The 18,383-nt window shown below is 51.3% G+C and overlaps 2 protein-coding genes across 3 annotated transcripts; one reads left to right on the top strand and one right to left on the bottom strand.

Annotated features, from left to right (window-relative positions):
* Positions 1 to 2,533: 2,533 nt before the first annotated feature.
* Hagh (hydroxyacylglutathione hydrolase) lies at positions 2,534 to 16,348 on the bottom strand. 2 transcript variants are annotated; one of them, XM_021186152.1, is made up of 9 exons: positions 16,175 to 16,348; positions 13,904 to 14,079; positions 13,149 to 13,213; positions 10,185 to 10,302; positions 9,738 to 9,846; positions 6,232 to 6,335; positions 5,859 to 5,960; positions 3,229 to 3,308; positions 2,534 to 2,791 (listed from the first exon to the last, which is right to left on the bottom strand). In XM_021186152.1, the coding sequence occupies exons 1-9, from the start codon at positions 16,248 to 16,250 to the stop codon at positions 2,692 to 2,694; spliced, it is 930 nt and encodes a 309-aa protein (XP_021041811.1). In that variant the 5' UTR covers positions 16,251 to 16,348; the 3' UTR covers positions 2,534 to 2,691. The 2 variants fall into 2 exon arrangements, with proteins under 2 accessions (XP_021041811.1, XP_021041812.1); XM_021186153.1 differs by having other exon boundaries at positions 16,088 to 16,176.
* A 148-nt stretch (positions 16,349 to 16,496) lies between these two features.
* Positions 16,497 to 17,965, top strand: Fahd1 (fumarylacetoacetate hydrolase domain containing 1). Its single transcript, XM_021186154.2, has one exon. It carries the CDS (start codon positions 16,744 to 16,746, stop codon positions 17,425 to 17,427), a length of 684 nt encoding a protein of 227 aa, XP_021041813.1. The 5' UTR covers positions 16,497 to 16,743; the 3' UTR covers positions 17,428 to 17,965.
* Positions 17,966 to 18,383: the final 418 nt, after the last annotated feature.

Here is an 18,383-nt window from a genome sequence, read left to right as displayed (position 1 = left end):
GCTGAGCCTTGCACATGCTCAGTAAGTGTCTATCTCTGAGGATGGGCTGAGCCTTGCACATGCTCAGTAAGTGTCTATCTCTNCTGAGGATGGGCTGAGCCTTGCACATGCTCAGTAAGTGTCTATCTCTGAGGATGGGCTGAGCCTTGCACATGCTCAGTAAGTGTCTATCTCTGAGCTCTGTACCCCAGCCTTTCCTTCTGGTCATTCGAGTTTCACTTGTTTTCTTGTTAAGGTACAGCCTGCATTTTTGAGACTTTTTGTTTTCTCAAGTAGGTGCTTAAAGCTATAAAACTGTTAGGGCTAAAAGTAAACCTTACGGGTAGAATAATTGCCTGGGGTGTGTGAGGCCCTAGATTCACTCCCAGTGCCTTCCCCGGCTGCCCTGCCTCCCTATAATATATATATACATATACATGAGATATAAATATATATTCTATATAAAGATGTCTCTCCACCCAGCATGGTGCTTGTTGCTTTGTGTACCCCCTTCTCTTCCTGACTCTCTTAGTGTTGGAAATGCTCACTGCGCCCGGTTCTCTAACTGTACTTGGTTAGAGAGCACACTAAATACTTTAGGCTCTGTGAGTTGGCATATGAGACATGATCTGTCCCAAAGAGCGTTTGTCACGTGGAGTGGTGATTCTGATTCAGTCGGATGACAGTGTCATCTCCAGTTACTGTGGCTGGTGAGTCTTTGAGCACCAGGCACTGGGCCCTGTCTTCTACCCATGCCCAGGGTATGGCAGGAGACTGATGACTGGTGACAAACGGGGGTGGGGAGGCAGAGCCTACAGGGCTGCAGCCAGGGTAGGTGTTCAGAGCAGACAGACTCTGAGCTGTGGAGCTGAGGGGTAGGAAGAGGAAAGCAATGTCTTCTTCCACGCCCAGCGTGTCAGCTGCTCTCACGCAGACCATAAATCGGAGGGCAGAGATGGGTCTCCTGCCTCTGACACTCACACAGAGGGATGGGCCCTAGGACAGAAAGAGCTGGCTACCCCTGAGCAGGTTAGGTTCTAGTGCTGTCCCCACCCCCACCCTGTGCCACCCATCCAATTCTTTATTCTCACCCTGGCCTCTGTTTCCCTTGAAGGCACACATCTACACTGGTAGGTAGACCAGAAGCCTGCCTCTTCCAGCTGGACAGACACCAGTGACTAGAAGCTCAGATCACGAGGGATAGGAACACAGAACACAGTATACCAGGTGCCAACCAGCTGGGACTCTTAGACTAAGTTAGATTCTCCTGCCTCTGCTTCCCAGATGCTGAGATTAAAACATATGCTACCATGCCCAGCTTTTGTTCTCTTTTATAATAAAGTTCTCCTAAGTGCCGTGAGGCCCTAGGAATCTAGGAGAATGGCTGGGGGAGAAAAAGTCCTGAGTCCAGAGCCAGTTGGTCAGAAGAGGTGAGGGCACGTTGTGTCCTAAACCTTGGACTCTGTCTGCTCAGGCTGCAGCCGTCAGGACTACAGAGCAGCAATGCAATGCAAGGCAGCTGGACAGACAGCGTGGCTGGGTAATGGTGGGTGCCATGCTGTAGCTGCCTCTCCCCCACCAGAGCTGCACCTCCAAATTCAATCCCAGAGTTCCCCATTCTGATGTGAATGGATGCCAGGATGCTCTGGACTCTGTCTCCCTGGCAACGAATAACTATAAAACTAAAGTAACGGCTTGTGGGGCTGGCATAGGACAGCAAGCTGGCCATCAAAGCATGGACACAGGATGGTCTACTGAAGCAAGCCACCAGACTCCAGGAATAAGGGAAACACTTTACAGGAATACGGTCTGGGTGTGTGAAGGAAAAGAAAAGCCTTGGAGAGGCAGGAGGGGAGCAGAAGAGGAAAAGCTGTAATGCGGGGACAGAGGCAGAGCCACGGCGGGTGGCAGCTTCCCAGGACAGCCACACTGGTTCAACTCAGCAAATGCAGAGATCCAACCTCTCCCAGGAGGAGACAGGACAAGGTGGAGGCCAACAGGGACTATTGACACGCTTAATGACAGGCTCCAGGCTGCTCAGGGCAGGGGTGCCAGAGTAACTCTTGCTGAGAATTCACAACGCTGAGCACAGCCTCCATGGTGGCCAACCCAGAAGCAGTCTGACCCAAAGAAGGGCCTTGGCAAACGGCCAGCTTCACACACATCAGAAGCCTGCCTCGCTGAGGCCAGGCTTCAGGCCTCTGACAGGGCAACCTGAGATCCAGGCTGTGCCCCAACTTGCTCTCAAAGACTCAAGTCCATTCACACTGACACAGAAGCATCTCATGAAAATGTCAACACAGACACACACAGGTACTAATTCCTGGAAGTAGTCGCTACCCGTGAGGCTTAGTCGAAAAGGGAGGAAAAGCCCAGAGAGGTGCCAGTCATCTCCTTCCCAAAGAGCCAGGATGTCAAGAGGCCTACCCAGGCTCAGTCCCTCCCAGAGCAAGCACCTCTAACAAACTGGGGCAAACTGGATGTCATGTGACCACAGGACCCTGAGGTTATAGACCAGGAGAGCCAGAGGTAATATAGAGTCCATAAGCAGAGGTTATGGGAATAAATACTTTAAACCTTTTTTCTCTTATAAATATGCATTAGAACATTTGATAACACAAGCTAAGGGCTCTGAATTAACTGAAAAGTAGACCGTCCTGCATTAGCAGCAGGCCACTCGGTTAAAAGTCCCTGTCCCGGCATGGGTGTGCCTCAGTCCCGAGGCACCTTGAACTGGTCCTTCTCCCTGCGGATGGCCCTCATGGTGGTCACAGGGTCTGTCTCACCAGCATGCTGCTGCACAGTCTTCTCCCTGGGACGGCGAAAGAAGAGAACAGGCTGCAGGCAACACACAAACAGCCCGTTCCCAGAGCCTGGGACGACCGCAGGAAGAAAACTGCTGGGATTAAGCAAGCCTAGCAGGCGCTCCCAGCAAAACACAAATGGAAGCCGCCAGCTCTACACTGCCTACCTAGCCCAGAGGCCCAGAGCTTCACCAATCCTTAAAGAAGCCCTCCAAAGCCACTTCCCAAATGGGTCCTGGGTCCCTCACATCCTTGCAAGATGCTAAGAAAAGCATATCATATTTATGGGACAAAGCCTGCCTCTTGGGTACTCTTAATAAAGCTGGGGTATGAGGGTCAGGCCCACACACTTCAGGATGGGCTCAGCCCTGGTTCATCTCGTGTCATAAGGCATGAGCTACCACAGGAGGGGTGCGGTCAAGAGAGAGCCCCACTACCGTCTTACTTCACTCTCATGAAGGGGTTGTAGGTGAACTCTTCTGCCAGGGTGGATGGCACCGTGGGCTCCCCGATGGCATACTTCTCCTGTAAAAGATACCACTGTCGCTTAGGGCTCAATGAGTCTCACCTTTCAAATATCTCAATGATCTAGAAACTCAAGTGTATCCCAGATGGCACAGCAAGAGTGGCCAGGGCAGACAGCTCATGTGAGGGACCAGCAGTGGTCTTGATGTCCCCGAGGGTCAACTGCTGCCCTACTATGCCAGTCCTGTCTCTATGCTGCCTCCAAGGGGCAGGTTAGTCCTGTCTTTATTACTGTGAGCTTTGTGTTCCACACAATGAAAACAAAAGCAAAGAGAGCAAGGCCCCCAACAAGAGAAGCAGCGTGGCAGGGGGCAGTGGGTGACTTGGGCTCCCAGCACAGTGTCAGGAGCTCCCAGACAGTACCTGAGGAGCACCGAGCAGTGGATTGCCAGAGGGCACTGGCCACCACCTCACATGGATAGCCTTGCTCCTGAGTAGCGCAGAGATGATGCTAACAGAGCTAAACCAAAGCTGAGGAGTTCATACACGCAGGGCTCTCCATGTAGCTCTTGTCCAACTATTGCTGGCTAACATGGAGGCCTGAGGGACAGAGCTGCGACAAGAGCTGCAGCCACCCACGTGAATCTTCCTCATGGCCAGGACACACAAAACCAGGGGTTATAAAAAGACTGCTAACACTAATGCTCCGTCACCACGCAAAGCATCAGGAACTACAGTCGTCAAGAGGGAAGCATTAAACAGCGGGATCCGTTTTCCAACTTTGAAAACCAGTCTGAGGGTTAAACATGCACTTGGCTGTATGGCTCAGCAAGTCCAGTTTTAAACACAGTCCCAAAGGCGGGAACAAACAACAAAGCATGAATAAAATGACACGCACAAGCAGGCACAGCAGCTGCACTCGTGACTCAGGAAGCACAGCTAACAGATGAACTCCCGGACCGAGCCATGTGACACAGACTGAGCAGGAGCTAGAGAGGCGAGAAGAGCTCATGGTTTTGTTATAGGACCCTCTAGAGAAGGGCAGCTGCCAACACAAGGTGCTGAGAGTCAAGGGTGCCTTGTTGGGGGAGAGGCTGGAAAGGTGGCTCAGTGGTTAGGAGCGCTGGCTGCTCTTGCAAAGGACGTATGTTCGGTTCCCAGCACCCACGTGGGAACCTTCAGCTACCTGTAACTCCAGTTTCAGGGGCTCTGATGATCTCTTCTGGCCTCCATGGGTATGAGTCATGCATGTGACACTTATAGGTACATGCAGGTCAAACATTCATATATGAAAAATCAAAGCTTTTTAAAAAGTGCCTTCCCGAGGGGATCCGGCAGTGTGGTCTAGCTCAGGTATGGCAGGGATACGTGGGTGTGTGCTGTCTAAAGCTCATCTAACTACAGGTTTCATCCAAGACACTCGCATGCGTGTGAATTACCCTCAAAGTTGCTGGTCTGGCATTGTGAGGCCCTGCTTTTGATCCCCAGCACCAAGGGGAAATAAAGGAGTAAAATAAGTTGCCGGGCAGTATTATGGTATGGACAGTGTACACACAGTGTGGCCTTTATGAGAATACTAAATGCATCCTCTTAAGATGAATATGATTAACTAATTATGAGGGTTGACGTTTTTTTCTGAGGGGATGGCTTTGATGCACTTCGCTGCCCAGGTCGGCCTTAAACTTGTAGCCTCTTTTTTTTTTTTTTTTTTCCTGTTTGTTTGTTTGTGTTTTTGTTTTTGAGACAGGGTTTCTCTGTGTAGCCCTGGCTGTTTTTTTTTTTGGTTTTTCGAGACAGGGTTTCTCTGTGTAGCCCTGGCTGTCCTGGAACTCACTTTGTAGAACAGGCTGGCCTCGAACTCAGAAATCCGCCTGCCTCTGCCTCCCAAGTGCTGGGATTAAAGGCGTGTGCCGCTACTGCCCAGCGAACTTGCAGCCTCTTAAGTAGATTAGATGTGTGCCACTGCACCTGACTCAGCATCTGAATTGTTGTTTTTCTGAGATAGTCTCATGTAGCCCAGGCTAGCTAAGAACACACAAAGTAGCTGAGACTAGTCTAACTCCTGACTCTCTCTCACCAGGCAGCTTTCCAAGTGCTGGGACTGCAGGTATGGGGAACTTTCTAGTGTTACTTTGTAACCCGCTTCGCTATTTGGAAAAGATGCTGGATAGAGTGTTTATTTTAAATAATGGCACAGGACATCTATGCAGGGAAGCACCACTTCCTGAACTTGGCAGAGAAAGCTGCACCTCCCAGGTGTGCACAGCTCACCATAACATCTGTAGTGAACCACAGGAAGGCAGAGCCTGGTTTCCAACAAAGCTCTTGCCACTGCCTTGGGCTCACTGGTGCCTAAACCACTTCAGATGAGGATCAACTGGCTCAGTGTGTGTGGAACAAGGCTGGACCCTGTAGCTTGGGCCCCTTCTGCTAAGATGCAGAGTCTAAGGCCTGCACTGTGTGTGTCCTCCAGTTAGATTTTACTGCAGTGACAAGCACTGAGCTGGTGACACCTAGCTTCCACCTGCTGTCTGGACTGTGCTGTGTGTCAACATCCAGGCCCTTGGAGAGGCCCTGTGCCATGACAAGACCTAAGCCATGCTCACTCACCTTGGCCCAGGCTAGTTTCTCTTGAATGGCAGCATTTCCGGGCTCCACGTGGCGTGCAAACTTAAGGTTGTTTACGGTGTATTCATGACCACAGTAGACTTTCTGAAGAAAAAGACAACACAGGACCATGTCATGTCTCAGCCTGACTTGGCAGCCCACACAGTGTGTGCACTAGAGGATACTACGAGCTGTTAAGGCTATGGCTCTGCCCACTTCTCCCCTCAGCTTAGAGTTGAGGCTGCTCAGAGGATCCACCACACACAGGCCAGCCGGGGAAGCAGAGACAGTTTGGGGGCCTGAAGGGTGGGCCCAGCATGCAGTAGCTATGCTCCTAGAGCATGCGGGTCCTTTGGGCAAGGGAGGCACTGCCTACTGTGTCTGGAGGAAGCCGGCCCAAGACTTCAAGCAGCGCCTTGTACATCTCATCTGCAGTTCCCTCATAGAACTTCCCACAGCCAGCAACAAACAATGTGTCACCTGAAAAACACAGCGACAGTGTCTCACAGTCAGCTCATACACCGCCCTGCTGCACCTAGAGCTAAGCCCCAACCTATGGACAGGCAACAGGACATAACCCTCAGGCCCCTAGTCCCCCAGCCCCCCAACTGGCACCCATACACCAAAAGGCATCTTCAGCCAACATGGCACAAGGCTGTCCACAACAATCCATCCTGTCAGCTTCAACCACAGCCACTAAGCCACTGTTTGGGCCTGGAACCCAGGGTCCCCTGACCTTAGCTGAAATCACCACAAGCCCAGTCCACGCCCATCTCGCAGCAGCCCTCCCTAGATCCTCGGATGCCCCGCTCCTCCTGGCATCCATGTTTGACACTCTCTCTTTGTTGCTGAGAACATCTGAGGCATTCTTCCTCCATATCCAGACTAGCATTGCTCTTGGCCTTGCCCAGCATTGGTGGGACAACCTGACTGATTCTGTTCCCTACAGACCCCTGGATTTTCCACTGTGGCTAGCTCAGTGGGCTCTCATGGTGCCAGGCACCACACTCCTCCTGGGCGCCACAAGGAGGGATTCCAAATCTGAAGCTCTAAACACCTCAGTCCCCAGTACTATCCCCTGTTGCCTCTCAGTGCCCAGTCTACCTCTCTCTGCCTGGCAGGCTTTATCCTAGACTACAGCTGCAGATGTCTGGCCCTCCCTCCCACCACACCTTCTAAGGCTGTGCCCGCCTCCACTCTCCACTCCAGCTCCCATCAGGTCAGCTGGAGTGGCAGCTGGCTCAACTTTTGTGGGCTACTGAGCAGTACATGCCTCACCACCGGCCCTCACTGTTGATGCCAGAGCGCGCCCCAGCGTACCTCGCTATGATGAAACCTTGCATCACAGGCCAGGTGCTGCCCACCAACAGTCATGGGAAGGGCAGGACATCACGGGCCCTACATCCTGTGGCACTCACCATGACACCGAGTACCTTCTGTCAGGAGAGAGTCATGAGGGACCCAGCCCTAAGCTCAGCTGGGGCTGGGACGCAGAACCTGCCTGACACATGGGCCTTGGACTCCATCCAGTGTCAACATAGAACGGGGCTGAGGAGATTGGCTAGCTGGAAAATGCTTGCCTTCAGGCCTCAGGAACTGAGCCTCATGCCCAGAACTCATGTAAGAACCCAGGCATGCTAGCTAGTTCACCCTGCCTGGTAACCTTCTCCATCTTACAGCTCCCATGAAGGGGCAGGAACCTGGAAGCAGGAACTGAAGCCAAGACCACAGAGGATGACTGCTTACTGGCTTGCTCAGTTTGCTTCCTTATAGAACCCGGGACACATCTGCCCAGGGGCAGCACTGCCCACAGAAGACTGGGCCCTCCCACAATTATTAATCAAGAAAATTCCCCACAGACTTGCCAACCTAATGGAGGCCTTTTTCTCAAGCTTTTTTTTTCTTCCCAGAAGACTCTAATTTGTATCAAGTTGACAAAAAATTAACCATTACAGTGTACCTGGGGAATGACAGCCAAAACACACACACACACACACACACACACACCTTCTCCCAAGGCTGGCATGTCCTGATGTGGCTTCCTGTTATCAGTCCATGACAGCTTGAAAGAGAGGGGCTGCCATCTGCTCTCACAGACACTGGCACAGAGCCTGTCGCAGGGCACACACACAGCCATGCCCACAGAGGTGGGCCAGCTGAGTCTACACCTCGATTAACCTTGGTGGTCACAAGCTGAGGGCCGGATGCTTATCACCATTTCACCACAGCAGCACTGCAGTTCAGAAAACCCCAGCCAAAGCCACCAATCACAACTGAGCAGGCGCGCTCAGAGGTGCTGTCCTGTTCCATGCTACAGCGCTCAACTTTATAGAGCAGTTTTCAACCTGTAGGTCACAACTTCTTTACAGGGGCTGCATATCATATATCCTGCATATTAGATATTTATACTGAGATTCATAAGAGCTGCAAGTTACAGTTATGAAGTAGCAATGAAAATAATCTTATGGTTGGGGGTCACCACACATGAGGACCTGTATTAAAGGGTCGCAGCATTAGGAAGGTTGAGAACCAGTGCTAGGCAGGGTGGAGGTGAGCCCAGGGCCTGAGCATGAACTACACAATGCCATGATGGAGACAGGAAATTTTCAAGTCAGGTGTGCTGGCTCTCACCTGTAACCCACACACCCAGAAGGCTAAGGCAGACGACTGCCACAAGTTCCAGGCCAGCTTGGGCTACAGAGACCCTGTCTAAAACCAAAATCCGGGCTGGTGAGATGGCTCAGTGGGTAAGAGCACCCGACTGCTCTTCTGAAGGTCCAGAGTTCAAATCCCAGCAACCACATGGTGGCTCACAACCATCCGTAATGAGATCTGACACCCTCTTCTGGTCTGTCTGAAGACAGCTACAGTACACTTACATATAATAAATAAATAAATCTTTAAAAAATAAAAAAAAAACCAAAATCCAACACAAAAACCCTTCTGTATCATGTTTAAAAACAAGCTGGGGTTCCTGGGCAATTTCATGTTTCCCAAAGGAGATCTAAGCCTCCACCCCACTTCTCCCGCCTGAAAGCCCTACTAGGACCTCTTTAAGGACAAGCGGACCTGCCCTCCAGCCAGGCTCAGAGCCCCAGTAACTGTCATGGGATGGCAGCCCATCTTCATGGACCGCATCACAACTGGAGGAGGCCCCCACACGGTCTCGGCCCCCACACGGTCCCCTGCACACACTGGCCCCTGCTCCCAGTGGTTAGGAGGCCCCCTGTACATGCCGGGCCCCTGCACACGCCAGTCCCAGCGGTCAGGAGGCCCAGGCTGCTCAGCACTGTTGTCCCGAGGTTGCTCTGCTTCACGGGCTCCCAGTCAGCACCAGTGAGGATTCCATTTTTTCTTCAAATGTGGAAAATTCCTCTGACTTCTGGACAAACCTACTGTGGACTGAGTTGAGCTGCACACATTAACCCAGGGTTTGGCTCGGTCTCATGAACCGCCCACAGAAAAGTTAGGCTTCTGGCTCTGCAGGGGCCATTGGGTTCACGTCACCCAAGCCGGGGAAGCAGGTACTGCCTTGTGCTGGCCTCGCCCAGATCCCAAGCCTCTCTGCAAGGCTGAAGGAAGGACCACGCCCATCAGTTGGCTGCTACAGGGCAGGGGTGGAGTTTGCAGAGGGGTGACCACCACAAATGGAGCTGTCCCCTTCAGGCCCCCGGGGCAGCAGCCCACACACAACTCAGACTCCTTTGCATTTCCTTATGTGGGATGTGGGGCTGGAGAAGATGCAGCCCCTGCTAGGTCTGACAGGGAAACCCCTGCTTCTCTGCACAGGAGTTTTCCTCACACAGCCAATGCAGAGTCTACACACACACACACACACACACACACACACACACACACACACCCCTCCCAGCCCCCACTCACCTGTGAACACAGCAGAAGGCTCTGAGCTCCCAGGCTTGCTCACAAAGTAACAGATGTGTCCCGAAGTATGGCAGGGTGTTGACAGACATTTGACACTGAGAGACCCCACCTGAAATAGAGGTCCTGGGATGAGCTGGACCATCGCAAGTGGCAGCACTGTTGGCTCCTATGACCCTCCCCTTGCTGACCACCTGGATGTGCTCAGTCCTGGATCTATCTGCATTCTAGACACCTGCAGAGCCATCCAGGCTTTGTAGCCTCAGGACACACACGGAGGGGCCAATGCTTTCTGCTAGGGGATGGCCCTAGCAGGTGCAGATGCTTCAGGGGGGTGTGCTCAAGGAAAAAACCCAAACCGGCCTATTTTGGTTTTGCCTCCATAACTGAGTCAAATTGAAACCAGGCACTTCTCTATAAAAGATACTTCTTTTCTGGCTTAGTGTGTACCTGCAGTGTGGAGAGGTGTGTGACCTTGTGAGTCAAGGCCCCGATGCGGTCATCACCTCCATAAACCCTCAGCCCAGGCTCCAGCTTCACCAGCTTCTCGTTCCCACCAGCATGGTCCCTAGAAGTCAGACAGGAGGCCTGGGGTAACATGTTCAAATGGAGCAGGCTGCTTGCTTGCCCTCAACCCTTGACCAAATGGACTTTTCACTTTGCCTATACATCTTCCAGTAGAAACAGGCAACCTGGGACCACTGTTTACGCGCCATTTGTTGGCATTGAAAACAACTTCCTCAGGTGCCCAGCACACCCCTGGACAGAGAAATCAGAACCTATACAGAGTCCCAGGCCTGGTGTCACATGATGTGGGGCACAGGAAATCACCTGGAGAGCTCCCAGGTACACAGAAGCACAGGGAGGGCTCCCCCAGGCAATCCTAATGTACAGCCCAGTCTGGGCCAGCGCTTGGCAAAGGCTATGCTGGGAACTTGTAGCGCAGCACTGCCCACCTGGGGAGATTGGCATGCAGAGTGCAGGCCAGCCAGGGTGGAGGCACCTCCCAGACAGACACCAGGGAGCCCTTTCACCTTTAAGACAGCAGCAGAGAGCAGGGCCATGATTTCAGGTACAGCTAGGAATATCCCCACACTGTGAGTCACACTGTGAGTCACCCTCAGCTCCAAGATGAGGAATGGAAAAACCTATGTCCTGTCAGCCCCTTGGCTACTTTACTCCAAAACAACTCACGAAGCAGCAGGCTTCTCTCTCCTTAACAGGAAGGAACATGTGACTCGGCCCTCTGCTCCACTGCCTCCAGGACAGTGGTCACACAGGCCAGGATGACCCATGGCCTCATCACCTTGTCACCACCAAGAAGTAAGAACACAATTTGATAGTCCTGTGGGCCACAGGCCAAACCTGAGGTCCAGCCATAAACCTAATGGTGGCATTGAGAGAAGGTGATAGAAAAATCCAGAACCCTCCACGTTATCAGGAAAGAGGCATCGGAAATAATAGTTACTGAGGTGGAAGAGAAAAGGCAAAGTGTGGGAAGGGCTTGGGGGCTGTGAGGCAGCTCCTACAAGATCCCCAAAGGGATAAGTGACAGCCACAGGGAGCCCCGGGGAAGGAGCCTGAAAAACAGCAGCCATGCTGTGAGGCACAGGCCAAGACTAAGGCTAAACTCCCCATCCCCAAGGAGCCTCAGGCCTCAGAGGCCTGGCCATGAGACCCTGATAAGCCCGCCACAAAGACAGAGTGACAGGGAGGCACAGGTTAGCCTTACATCACTGAAATCACTGGGAGTTCCCAGGACAGGGTCAAAGAGAGAGGCTCTGGCTTTCTTCATGGCATCGTTTAGAAAAGAAAACAAGAGGCAAGCAAACACCTCTTCTACCTCTAAAGACCCAAGGCGAGTTCTAGGCCAGCCAGGGACCCTGGGTCAAAACACAAGCAAAAACTAAAAAACGAAAGAAGGAAACAAAGGAAGGAAGAAAGAAAAGAATAAAAGTCGGAGTAGGGCTTCTTTGAGCAACATTATCCCAAAGTCACAAGTTCAATGCCAGCCTGTGTCAGAGTGAAATCCTATTTCAAAACACCAAACCAACCAAACAACAGAAGCCAATCCACCACACCTCTCACAGCCTGGAGCTCACTATAGAGATTACAGTCTATACAATGACCACAGTCATTATATTCACAGAGCTCCACCTGCCTCTGTCTTCCCATTTTGTTGGTTTTTGGTTTTACTTATTAAGAAAATAATGATGCCTACCTACTCTTTCTCTCTGATGTGGATGACATGTTTCTCTCTCTCTCTCTCTCTCTCTCTCTCTCTCTCTCTCTCTCTCTCTCTCTCTCTCGTCATTCACTTTACATCCCAATCCCTGCCCCTTCTGGTACCCCCCCCCCTTCTCTTTACTTTTTGTGAGCCTAAGTATGTGAAGGCGGCCATCGGGGGGTCCTCCTGTGACCAGAGAAGCCTGGCTTTATGGAGACTGCAGTGGACACTTGTGTCTAAGGGTGCTAGTCACACCCTCTGCTCTTCACAGGTCACAAGTACCTTCCCTGGAAGTTGCCGCATTAGTGGAACCCAGAGGTCACTGGCCCAAGAGGAAGAAGGCAGGTGTAGTGAAATTTTTGGTTTCTTTTGAAAAACACAAATACTGTAAGACTGTGTTTTTGTCTTAATCCCAGGTGTCAGATACAGGGCTGCTTCAGACTGTTCACAGAGGGTGACTAGGATTGTCTCGTGCTCTATCAAAGGCATGATTTTCCCGCAGCAGTTTCTATGAGTGGGTAATGTTTGGGATTCTGGGAACTTTTCAGAGAGTGTATAAATGTTTGGGGGGATTGCTGCTGGTAGGTGGTTTGTTGGCTGCTGTTGGTCATGGGTTTTTTTTTTTTTAAAGATTTATTTATTTTATGTATATGAGTACACTCTAGCTGTCTTTAGACACACCAGAAGAGGGCATTGGATCCCATTACAGATGGTTGTAAGCCACCATGTGGTTGCTGGGAATTGAACTCAGGACCTCTAGAAGAGCAGTCGGTGCTCTAAACCTCTGAGCCATCTCTCCAGCCCTGGTCATGGTTTGTTAAGTAGTCACATGGAAAGACGAAACAACAAGAAGATGAAATTAGATATTCTGTAGGCTAAGAGATCAAACTTGCCCCAGGAACTCGATGCCCCTAATCAGCAGGAAGCAGTCTAGCAACAACTTCACCCTCTGCCCCTTTACCCTTTCTCTCTCCTACCTAGTGTCAGGGAGTTGAAAGGGTGGAAGAAAAGGTGAAGGGTGGTAGAAAGAAGAACTCACAAAATAGCCAAAAGATGAGCTACAGGCAGGAGCTTTGGTGTATTCTCAGAATCCTTCCTGCTCAAGGGTCTGCTCCATCTAAGTCCAGCAACTTCGCAGGTGAATGCCAGGCCCCACCCGCAGGCATCTCTGCAGGCTGAGCACTTACCAGTGGTGGTGAGTGGTAAGCACTGTGGTCAGTCTCACACGGTGCTTTTTCACAGCTTCCACAACCTATAGCCATGGGGAAGGTGGAATAGAGGCCGGTCACACTTCTGGGCCTGGCTCACCTGCCTGCAGAGTGGGTGCCCAGCCCCCAGGCAGCCACCTCTGCTGACCGACCACGCTCCAGGCACAAAGGTTTTTCCTTTCTCTGTCAACTTATATCACCTAAAACCTACCCACCCCCAGCGGCTCCGAACGAGGCTCCCACAGCACTGGGCAGATGCATGGAAGAGAAGCCTGATCTAAGGACTCACATTCGTTCCGACAGAGGTTTAACAGTGGGTGTCTGGGTTGCCAAAGCAGCCTGAGGTCTCTAGTGCCCTTCTCACTACCACATTTACTACAGGCTAGACAACTTTGTTTTCTCTTGTTTTGTTTTTGCTTTTGTTTGTTTGGGTTTAGGGATTTTTTTCTTTTCTTTTTTTCTTCCTTTTTTTGGGCAGGGTTTCTCTGTGTAGCCTTGGTTGTCCTAGAACTTGCTCTGTTGACCAGGCTGGCCAGACCTCTGAGCTCCAGCTGTCTCTGCCTCCTGAGTGCTGGGATTAAAGGCACACACCACCACTGCCAGCTGACAACTTTGTTTTGGATAAATTAATTTCCACCTAGCTTCCACAAAGCCATAAAGACTGTGGTCGTAACCCAGTGGATGAACACTGAACTAGGTGACAGGGGGCAGGGGGCAGGAAGAGCGGCACCCACCTTCTGTGGTTGCACTGGGTCCACAATGGCAGCCTCGTGGGTGTCCTCATCAATGATCAGGTACATGTAGTTGTCAGTCAGGGCAGGCAGGAGTTCAACCTTCATTATGTCTTGCTGCACAGTCAGATTCTTCCTGAAGTCTGTGTGACACAGAGATAGTCCCAGCAGGGCCTGACCTGAAGCAACACACAGGAGGAACCTCAGACACCTCACCAAGACTTCAGAACGGCCAGACCCCTCGTACCCAGTGGCTCAACAGCTGGCTTTCTGAAGTTCTGGCGAGGGAATATCCTTTCACTCCATCTTTCAGGAAAGCAGAGACCACGTAAGTCAGCCTCTCACAGGTACAGAATTGTTAGTTTGGGTGTTTTTTGGGGGGTACTTTTTAGGTTTGGGGTTTGATTGATTGATATTTTTAGGTTTGTTTATTTATTTTTATGTATATGAGTACACTGTAGCTGTCTTCAGACACACCAGAAGAGTGCCCTTTATCCCATTACTGATGGTTGTGAGCCACCTTGTGGTTGCTGGGAATCGAACTCAGGACCTCTGGAAGAGCAGTCAGTGCTCTCAGCCGCTGAGCCATCTTTCCAGCCTGATTGGTTGATTTTTTTTTAATTTATTTATTTATTATATGTAAGTACACTGTAGCTGTCTTCAGACACTCCAGAAGACAGAGTCAGATCTTGTTACAAATGGTTGTGAGCCACCATGTGGTTGCTGGGATTTGAACTCCGGACCTTTGGAAGAGCAGTCGGGTGCTCTTACCCGTACATCGTGGTGCGGAGCCTAGTGCGCACCACGATGTACAACGTCCACAAGCAGGGGGCTCCTACTCGAAACTTGAAAGATCTACACCTCACCCTAGACTTGGGAGCTTGGTATTTCTTCTCAAGAGTTCCTACAGGCTGTGCTACCTGCCTGTGGTATGACTCAGGCCTAAAGATGGCAGGACAAGGCACCAGAGCATGGCTGCTCACTTTCCAGTCATGGCATCTGCACTAACGGAGTTAAATTCTCTAAGCTTTCAGCCCTTCTCAGGCCTCCAGCCCAAGGAGAGAACAGTATTTTCTCAGCTATGGCCAGCATAATGGAAAACACACAGTGCAAGCTCCTGAAAAGAAGAAACTGCTGCTTGGGACTCAAGCATGAGGGGCAGAGAACTTATCACCGAAGGACTGTCCTGGAGTGGGCCAAGGAGGCAGCCAAGGAGGGACTCCGCTGTACTTTTGTCTGAATTTGTGGTGCTGGGGCTTTAAGCATTCTAGGGAAGTGCTCTGTCACAACCCTGATCCCCATTTCTCCTTTTTTGGCACAACAGCTGGGCACTTTCCAGACCCCCTTCTCATGTTCAGCAAAATAAGCATTTCTGTAAGATCAGGTTTCTGTAATATTTGAATTCCTCTAAGCCCTAGCACTATCCACACCGATGGACAGCGGAGGGTGAGAAACAGGTGAATAGGAGCCCTTTTATGTACTTCCTGGCAAAACACAACAAACCTGCATGGATAAAGATCATGTTATTACCAGTGCTCAACCCACTCTAGGTCGGAAGAGAGCCTGACTGCTCTGAAGAAGATGCGATCACTCCTATGGAAGGAATTCATCGCTCCCAGCTCCTTAGTTTGCAACTAGGGACATTCTGTTTGAATTGAGGTCAAATCCACAGACACGTTTTAATTTGCTCAGACGTCAAAAAACGTTTCAGAGTTTCCTCTTCTCACCAGAAGGGCTTCTGCGGCACCAAAAGCTGAGCGGCTGCTCAGTAGTAATTGTACCTAGCTCTTAAATCGCCTAGCTCTTAAACAGCCTTCCGCAGCGACACTAAGGGGTATCCCTTAAATGGAGACCCATACTTCTGTTCTCAACGAGCGGGCTTCTTAATAAAGATGGTCCACAGACTTTCAATCACGATTGTTCCAAAGTTCCTGGCTAGCTGAATTCAGGCTGGCCAGCTCCGGGGCTTTGGCAACCCACTGTCGCCACATCAGACGTTAAGAGGAAAAGTCGACTTAGAAACTGAAGTCGCAACCCCAAAACTGGAGTCGGACTCTGGCCAGGAGGGAGCGGGTGCCAGCCCTCTGCCTCGATCCCGGGCCACGAACCCCTCCAGTGCCAGATGCCTATTCCAAGGCCCTCAACACGCCCGGCCCCGCTTCTCGCCCGCCCGGCGGCGCTCAGCACCTGCGCCTGGAGACAGCAAGGGCTCGCCCAACCGACGATCGGCCTCCGGCACCCGGCCGCGCCGCGTCAGTGCCTAGACACACTTACCCAGACCACGGCGCGCGCAGGTGGCTCCCAGCGCTGACAGGCTCCGGAGACACAGCGACCCGCGACCCAGCACCATGACCCACGGGGTGCACAGCCGGGTCGCGGAGTCCGCAACACCAGCGTCGTGGGCATCAACACTGGCGTTGGCGACTGCAACCAATCAGTGTCGTCCTCCTACTGCTCCCAACCAACCAACTCCTGCTCTTTACCAAAATGCCACGCCCTCAATCCATCAGTGACCGCCCATAGAGTTCACAGCCAACCAGTGCCTGTCTCGCACCGCCGCGCCGTCCCTAGCCAATCAGTAGTAGCTTCTGCCCCCCCAAAATGTTCCCTAGCTGCCCTAGCAGCCTTGGCCTGGAGACTCGGTCTGGAAGTGGGTGTAGGAGGAGGTGGGAGGCTGAGCGTGAGCCTCCTCGTCTCTCTGGGGCAGTCGCCTGTACGTAGAGACCTTTCGCTGACCTCAGCGTCCCGCTGCTGCGCAAGGAAGGGCGGGGCCCCTCCGGCCTGGACAGCATCCGAAGCCAGTCCTCTGGAGGCCGCCGTAGTCCGAGGTAGTCGGTGGTCACATGACCCAAGGCTGTACTATGGCTTCCACCAAGCCGCTGTCTCGTTTCTGGGAGTGGGGCAAGAATATCGTCTGCGTGGGGAGGAACTACGCAGATCACGTCAAAGAGATGCGCAGCACCGTGCTGAGTGAGCCTGTGCTTTTCCTGAAGCCGTCCACCGCGTACGCTCCCGAGGGCTCACCGGTGTTAATGCCCGCTTACTGCCGCAACCTCCACCACGAGGTGGAGTTGGGAGTGCTTCTGGGCAAGCGTGGTGAAGCGATCCCGGAGGCTGCAGCCATGGACTACGTGGCCGGCTATGCCCTGTGCCTGGACATGACTGCCAGAGATGTGCAGGAGGAGTGCAAGAAGAAGGGGCTGCCGTGGACCCTGGCCAAGAGCTTTACGTCCTCCTGCCCTGTCAGTGCCTTCGTGCCCAAGGAGAAGATTCCTGACCCTCATGCCCTAAGACTGTGGCTCAAGGTCAACGGAGAGCTCAGGCAGGAGGGCAAAACATCATCTATGATCTTTTCCATCCCCTACATCATCAGCTATGTTTCCAAGATAATAACCTTGGAAGAAGGAGATCTTATCTTGACCGGGACTCCAAAGGGAGTTGGGCCAGTTAAAGAAAACGATGAGATCGAGGCCGGCATAGACGGGGTGGTTAGTATGAGGTTCAAGGTGAAAAGGTCAGAATACTGAGTGTAGAGTGCCAAAGGGGAAGGGAGACAGAAGCAAGGGAAATAAATGACACTCATAATGAAAATCTAAAAACTATGCCATCAGATTGCTAGACATGTCAAAAAAGATGAATCCTTAAAAAATAACGTGATCTAAAAGAGCTGGGTCAGAAATAGAAATAGGAGCAACGAAGCTAAAGGCTATAGAATGCTTCCCAAGAGGGCAATGTTAAACTAAACTTTGAGAAGTTGTAGTTTTCTTTTCGAAAACTGAACTGAATAAGACTTTCAGTAAATCATTCTGAAGTCTGTACCTCGAGACTTAAAAGTGCAAAGGAAGTGATTCATTAATGCTTTTGGCCTTTAGGAAACCTGTTTGTACAGAGCACTCCAGTTGATTTTTACTTGGGAAAGTCCTCCACCTCAAAGCCAGAGAAGAATTTTGTTAAGTGAGCTATTGCTGCAGCCCTGCCTTGTTTACTTTGGGTGTGGCTTCTGAGTTTGGAAGATAATTTTGAAATTGTTTTCCAAATAAAGACCATTTCTTGTGTGACTGAAAAGTGCACTTTCTTTTCCCAGGGTGGGGAGCACTTCTTCCTCTGGGACTTAGGACCCTGACCTTTGGTTTCCTGAGCACTATGCCTCTTTAATTTATTAACCACACATAAAGCAATACTTCCACCTCAAAGACACAGGCCCTAGGGAACTGACAAGCTTGGAGATGCTGTGTGTGTTCATGCTTGCACCCCTCCCTGATAAAATGCCTGTCAGGATGCACAGCACAGTTGTCAGGGCCTAGTGGAGTCTTGTAGAATTAGATAGTGGCTTTTGCTGAGAGGGTACATAGGAGCCTGTTGGTCCCTTTAAGAAGGCATGTTACATCTTGTTAGTAGTTTATCATTACTGTAAAGCAATATGCCAACCATAGTTCATTCCATATTTCTGTGTATTCTGGGTTTTTTGTTTGTTTTGTTTTGT

Source organism: Mus caroli, chromosome 17, assembly GCF_900094665.2.
Source record: "Mus caroli chromosome 17, CAROLI_EIJ_v1.1, whole genome shotgun sequence".
In the NCBI taxonomy this organism is placed as follows: domain Eukaryota; kingdom Metazoa; phylum Chordata; class Mammalia; order Rodentia; family Muridae; genus Mus; species Mus caroli.
This window is presented reverse-complemented; position numbering and strand designations above follow the sequence as displayed.